The sequence below is a fragment of the Lactuca saligna genome, chromosome 1 (genome assembly GCF_052625555.1).
Source record: "Lactuca saligna cultivar CGN05327 chromosome 1, ASM5262555v1, whole genome shotgun sequence".
Taxonomy (NCBI): domain Eukaryota; kingdom Viridiplantae; phylum Streptophyta; class Magnoliopsida; order Asterales; family Asteraceae; genus Lactuca; species Lactuca saligna.
Window position 1 is genome coordinate 59,269,174 of NC_136417.1, and position 7,575 is coordinate 59,276,748.

Below are 7,575 nucleotides of genomic sequence, written 5' to 3' on the forward strand. Positions count from 1 at the left end.
ATTGAGGGGGGATGTTGAAAATGTTCAATTGTCTTTTTACAATCTCATATTTATTTTAAGAAACTTGTGAAGGGTATATTGTGTAAATAATGTATTCTGTAAGGTTGGTAAGTGTATGCAGGGTATTGAAGACACGCGGGTTGAATCTGGATCGAGTCTGGGTCGGTTTATATTCGTGGGTTGTATCCGAGGTATAAATAGAGAAAGAGAAGGTTTTGAACTTCATTCGTTAGGTCATAAGATCAGATCAAGGGTTTCGTTCGTTCTTATCTCGAGAGAGTTCTTTGTGTTGGCTTGACATATATGTTTATGTTGAGTATGGAAAAGTGTGTAATCAGCTCTCTTGTATTTTTTGTTTGTTAGAAGTAGATTATGTTGAGTGATGATCTGAGTGTTTTGTAGTGAGTTTTGGTTTGTAAGTAAATTGAAAACCACCTGTTTCTTGATCTTAAAATGATATGAGAAATGGTGATGTTAGGAAATTTGTCTTCTGAGTTTTTTAACAATTTTTACTTTAGCTCATGACTTTCTAAGAAATTCATTGAAGTGTTCGGAATCGTTTAGGTCACTAATGGAGTTCATGATTTTCTATGAAACTTTTTTAAACAACATTTCTTCTCATACATCCTTGTTTTTATAATTAGGTGGACAAATATAAATATATCCCCGAGGAGGAATACTCATCATGTCCCAAATATCACAGATTGACTCCGCTCCTAAAATATAACTTATTGAATATATAACTAGACTCAGGGTATATAAATTAAACAGATAAACTTGAATCTTGACTCGCTTTGTTTGAACGAATAAGCTTTTTATTAGATATAGATATTCACAAAACAAAACTTTTTATGTCAAATCTCGTACCCTCTCCATACACTGTAAGCACTCCTCCACTAGGACCTCGAATAGTCACCAACTGACGCTCACAATCAATCACTGCTCCAAAGCGGCTCAACTAGTCCATGCCCACGATAACACAGACATCACCCATCGTGATTGGTACCAGGTCAATCGGAAACTTGACACCAAAAATCTCCAACACACATCCTCGGAATACATCGGTAGAAAAAACCGCATGCTCATCTGCTATAGAAACCTTCAAAGGTCGGCTCAACGTCTCACGTCAAACACAGATATGACGACTAAAAGCTAAGGGCACAAAGGATCGACTTGCACCCGAGTCAAATAATACCAAAGCATATAAATAAATCACAAGAAATATACCTAAATATAGCACCGAAATAAGCACAATAATTTTCAAAATAAAATATATAAGAAAATACATACCAACCACAACATCAAGTGTTGCGCGGACGTCCTCCGCTATCAGCTGAAAAGCTCTCCTACGAGCCCTCGGAACCTCGGTCTTCACCGACCGAACATCAGCAGCACGCAATGCAACAAAAGTGGAACCCTGGGCTGATCCCTAAACAAGTTGAGGGCACTCAGCCTTCCGATGGTCGGTCTTATTGCAGTGGAAACAGACTGCAAATCCCTTGGGTCAATCCTTCGTCATATGCGCTTCCTTACCATATTTGTAGCAAATCCCCTCCCGACAAAATCCTTCGTAACTCTTGCCGCACTTGCCACAAGTGCGACCATTCTGGCCTCTTGGTCTCTAAGCTTAGTTGGCTTGGTTGCCGGCTGTGACTGTGCCGGCTGCCTATCTCTCCTTGTAATTCCTCTATTTTCTCACCCTCTTTATGAAATTCCAAGCCAAACTTTGTTTGTTTCATCTAGGATTCCTATTTTTCTCTCTCTAAACTTATGCATATTTCAAGAAATCGACATTACGACGAAAAAAAAAAGAACCGGAGAACTTTATCACAAGATGTCGATTGTTTTACTTGTGATAAAATTCTTCTCTTCTCCTTCAATAAGGTAATGTTTCGTTTTTTGGTTTCTGTTCTTCTTCTTCTTCTTCTTCTTCTTCCCTCTTTTCTTTGCATTGTGATAATCTTTCATGATGTCCAGCAGTTTTAATGCCCCTCCATCTCTCTCTAAAGTCATCAACTTCAGAGAGCAACCATCCCATATTCGATCTCTACCGCCCCACCCTTGTTTTGTTTTTTCATCGGGTTTCCATTTACTATTGGATGAAGCAGTAAATAAATCCCATATCCAGATTTTTAGAAAAACACGAATTGTGATTTTTTAGGGTTTATCTGTCGACGTTTCACCTCCAATAGGTTCCTCTCTTTCTATCAAGTAAGTTATTTTGAATTCATATTTTGCTGAATATGTGGTGAAATCATTTTATTGTGTTGTGTGGCCTTCATTTATGATGTTTCTCCGACTGGTATCTTCTGGCTACCGGTGCCAGTTCAAGCAACGTTGTGAGCATAATTACTTGTTGGATCGCATGCGCTTTATTACGCGATGGCCGTCTCATCCCTGTATGTACGTCAAAAAATCAAAATTCCAACACAAAAGCAGAAAAGCCTCCAAGTATACGACAACAACAAGCATCCCGATGTGCACCTTTTTGCTAGAGATATCGACGACAATCTTCATGAGTCAGTTGAGAAATGTCATCTTCGGTAAGCTGGTGAAGTTGTTTATCATAAGTATTCACTACCTTGTTCAGCCATACAAACTCCTCTTTCTTCACCCCTTTCTACCATTGTCAATCGGTTCACACTTTCACAACAAAAATGAGCCTAAGAGAATTAGATGTCTCATTTATGTTGATTACTTCTTTTGTTTTCTCACTTATACATCCCTAATGTTGATTTTTTTTCAATTATTTTGGGATTAGTTTGAATGAAAATGGAAAAGCTAGTGGTTCGGTTAAGTGGCAAAGGGTGCTTCTTAAAGTAAGTGGAGAACCAATTTCTGGAGATGGTGAACAAAATATAGACCCAAATGTAAGAAAGGTTGTTCTTTTTTTTTCAATAATATATGACTATATGATATATTTTTAGCATACAATGCTCTCCTTTTAAAATTATAGGTTACAATAGCTATTGCAAGACCGGTTGCAAATGTTACTCGGCTTGGCATTGAGGTATATTTTTTTTTTCAATTACAATCTCATAATATCTTTTGCCCATGCTAAAAAATAAATTTATGTTCAAATTTTTGTAATGTGAAAGGGGTTACGGTTCTTCATTAACAACTTACTTGAAAGGGTTCAATATGATAATTTTTTTAGAAAAAAGAAGATCTAACCATTATAAGGGTTAAAATTGTGCTCTAAAAAATCTAACAATTACAACATTGCACATTGAAAAATCCAAAGAATGTTGTAATAAAATGTTGTGTATATGTTTCAAAGTAAAATGTTGTAATAAACAAATCAATTGAAGTAAGTTGTTATAGGAATAATCTTGCATTAGCCTTTAAAGCTTAAGTTTCATATTTGATTTTCTATGAATGTTTCAGGTTGCCATATTTGTTGGTGGAGGGAATATCTTCTGTGAAGCTTCATGGGCAGGAAGTAGTGGCTTTGATCGTGCACATGGTTGGATTTTGACAAAAGTAACCGAAATTATAGTTGCTAGCAATGATTGGAGAACAGTTTGATAATGGAGATGATATATGTGGAGCAATTGTAACTATCATCTGGATTTACAGGTATATAACACACAATATGATTTCTTCTATTTTATAACACAAAAAAAAAATTATCCAGTTTCTTATAAAATTTGAGCTCTCAAAGCCTCCTCAACAACAGATGGAGAGACATACAATTGGTTTAATTAAAAAATTATGTTATTATAAATTTCAGTGTAAGTTTCATACTATAAAAGTCAAATAGTAGAAATCCGCTTTCCCGAACTGGCTGGATGATTACTATGAACAACAAATTTAATATCTCATTGTGAATTTTATTATAAAAATAAAGTCAACCACTTTATTTCTTTGTACAAATTAAAATGATGTGTACAACGAAACAAATTTAACTTTTTGTTATGAATTTAACATTTCAGGTTTATATTCGCACTAATTCTTTAATTTTGATCAAATTTAACAATATTTGTATCCCTTTCATTCAAGAGGAATCTGATTAATTTAATCAAATATATTTTATGTTTCTATTTTCTGTGACAGGAAATTGTTGGTATTATGTTTGAATATAGAAATCAATGTATTTTGCAAGTTGTATATGTAATCTCCTATTTCTATTCATAATAAAGCAGTTTAAATAAGACAAAATGACCATTTTGCCCTTTACCTCTCTGTCCCTTTTTTTCTCCTAACACTTTTCACACAAATCATAACTATCTTTATAATTGATGAAATACAATGATTTTTTTTTATTTCAGAATGCAAGGGTAAAATAGTCAATCGATAGTGATTTTTGTGTTCACATCAACATAATAGCATCAAAAGACATGGTTGCATTATTGCATAAGCGCTTTGTACGTCATTTAACATATTATCTTCACATTTTGTAGGTTGGCCATTGCCAATTTCAAAAAGGTGTATGTACAATGAAACCATTTTTCCGACAAGCTGATTTGGAAGACGCCACAATCAGTTTTACAGGATACAAATGAAGGGTATTTTTGGTAAAACTATATAAATAATTTAGAAAAACATAGAGTTTTGACTGAAGATATTCTTAATAGTATTTGTGTGCTAGAAGGACCTCTTTAGTCTCTACGATCCTAAATTGTAAGTTGTTCCTTTTGAGTTTGTGGGCTCCTTTTGTTTTCTTTTTGATAAACAATGATTTTCTTATTTGGATAACTATTGTTTATTCCCATTTTTAGTATCGTTTGTTATTTGGTAACCACTACATAGAATCCTTCAGAAGACTATTAATCAGTTCAATGTAACAAAATAAAATATTTTTGTTTTCTCCATTTTTTTGACGGATCCATCCCCCGCTTTGTGGGGACTCTTCCCTAGTTTATTTTTAAACCAGAAATTGCTTCTCGTTATAAACTTAAAAAAAACCTAGTGATTATATCATTGATTGGATGAAATGAAACAAAGCTGATTTGGGGTTTTTTTTTAAAGTACTAGGGCTTTTTCTAAGATGACCCTTTCTTTTTTTGTCCGATTTTGGTTTTTACAATTCAATTTAGATATTTTTGGGTTTACGTTTTTCTATTAACAAATGTGTTGTCACACAAATTATATATTAAGATTTACTCAAAACAATAGATTAAAATTTAATAACAAAACAAAAAGGTAAAACATTAAGCAGTGTTATTAAAAATGTGTAATCAACAAAAAAAATATATGTACATATAAACTAGCAATAGGTATTTTGAGATGGTTGTAAACCAGCCCAAATGGTGTTTGTCTATTGTTTTTTTGGGGCGTGTCTTGTTTTAGACAAAATCAATATCTGTCCTTTTTGTGAAAGGACAATAACCCTAAATTCTATATACATTGTATTGACTCAAATTTCAAGTTTTTAAAGAAAATTAGTATTTTTTAGAGTCCAAATGCACTGTGCTAGCATCCTAAGAGAATCCGTATGCATTCTTATTCAAAATCGTCACATTCTAAAATGAATCCATATAAATAAATGTGGCAAAGATTTCCGGAAAATGTAAAGTTCTAGAGTTCTCTATGAACGTTAAAATTAAACAAAAATGAAAATTGAAACATCGATGTCAGTTGTAAAACAAGCAGTAAGACTAATAACCCAATAACATGAAATTCAATACTCCATTTGAATAACATATCATAATCAATCGACATACAACAATTTACACAAAAAACATAGATAGAAATCAGATAACCTAACAATGATCATGTAACAGAAATAGTGTACGAAATTAACCCAAAACAAGACCTTCAACAAGCCAAACCAGATCAGAAGCTTAAGCTCTCTCACCACGGATCCTACGAGCGAGTTGCATATCCTTAGGCATAATAGTGACTCTCTTAGCATGAATCGCGCATAAGTTCGTATCCTCAAACAATCCAACTAGGTACGCCTCAGATGCCTCCTGTAGTGCAGCAACAGCAGAGCTCTGAAATCGAAGATCCGTCTTGAAATCCTGAGCGATTTCCCTCACAAGCCTCTGAAACGGCAGCTTCCTGATCAACAACTCAGTGCTCTTCTGATACTTTCTGATTTCTCGAAGAGCTACGGTTCCTGGCCTGAATCTGTGTGGCTTCTTCACCCCTCCGGTCGCCGGAGCCGACTTTCTTGCTGCTTTGGTGGCCAGCTGCTTCCTTGGAGCCTTTCCTCCGGTGGATTTCCTTGCTGTCTGCTTAGTACGAGCCATTTTGGTATTCAGTGAGAGGCTGGAAATCGGAAGAGAACAGAAAGATTTGGAGGTGGAAACAGTTCGATGGGTGTATGTGGCGTTGTGCAAGTGTTTTTATAATGGGTTTGATGGCGGCAAGTTTTGAAATTTTAGAGGTTCGTGCGATCTTTTTCCCCGTTGGATTGAAAATAAATCGACGGTGGGAGAGGGTATTGATCGCGATCCGTGTGCTGTGAACACACATGTAATGTGTTTTAGCAATATTTTAACATGTTTAATTTGGGAATTTGTTTTTTTCTTTTGGCATTCCTTATGTAAACTTTATACTTATATAATTAAAATATTGTTTTAAATTTTGGTTAGGCAAAGTCTGTTAAAACCTAATTAATAATCGATTTAAAATGTTTTATTTTTAACAAATAAATATTTTTAATGGTAAAATAACTAAAAGTGACATTTGGTATAAAGGTTATCACATATGATTCAACCATTAGATCTATCATGTATTACATGTTATGTTTTAATCTGATGTTCTATATGATTTAAGCATTATGAGCTATTTTCAGTAGAATCTAAATAATCACGTTATATTTAAGTGAATAACATTTTGAATGTGATCATAACTAAAGATATTTATCGGTTTACAGAGGTATGGAGTGTAGAGTAACATTTGGTAGGAAGGTTATCCCATATGATTCAACAATAGTTATCCAATGCTCCAAGCATGCACACTATGTTTATTTATGGTTCTTACTCTATGAAATAAATTAATTTGATTTCCAAATAAACTCATTTCACAATTCCAAATCTTTAAGTGTAAGAATATCAAATTATTGCCACTATTAGAATGTGTTAGTTCTAAACTATTATGCAAAGATTCTTTTTGTACATTCATTTGAAGATTGTTACAAGACAATTCCGTGGATATGAAGTCTCAAATTCAAAGTACATTCCTTTGAACATCATTTTTTGCATAAAAGTTTCTAACTTACTCATATATTCTTGATATCCAACTCCCATTATGGAAACTTTTCCATAATTTCCATATGAAGTCGACAAATTTCACCTAGTTGGTGAGCAATACCTGGCGGAGTAGACATGTATACCTCCTCATGAAGTTCACCATTCAAGAATGTATTCTTGACATCCATCTGATAAATTTTCCATTTTTAAATTAAAAAACAACAATCAAAGTGCGACAGTCGTCATTTTTACAACTGGAGCAAAGGTCCATCCATAACGCATACAGTATTCTTGTGAATATCGTTTAGCGACTAGTTTTGATTTATAACATTTAATTAACCTATTAGACTTGGTTTCGATATTATATAACTAGTGACAACTAATATCATGTGCTTTCCATAAGGGAGTGGAACCAAATCCCAAGTATGAGTCT

At 33.9% G+C, this 7,575-nt stretch overlaps 1 protein-coding gene across 1 annotated transcript; it reads right to left on the minus strand.

The window, feature by feature from the left end:
- Positions 1–5,612: 5,612 nt before the first annotated feature.
- On the minus strand, positions 5,613–6,277 carry LOC145037157 (histone H3.2). Its single transcript, XM_078985752.1, has one exon. It carries the CDS (start codon positions 6,195–6,197, stop codon positions 5,787–5,789), a length of 411 nt encoding a protein of 136 aa, XP_078841878.1. The 5' UTR covers positions 6,198–6,277; the 3' UTR covers positions 5,613–5,786.
- Between the last annotated feature and the right edge of the window lie 1,298 nt (positions 6,278–7,575).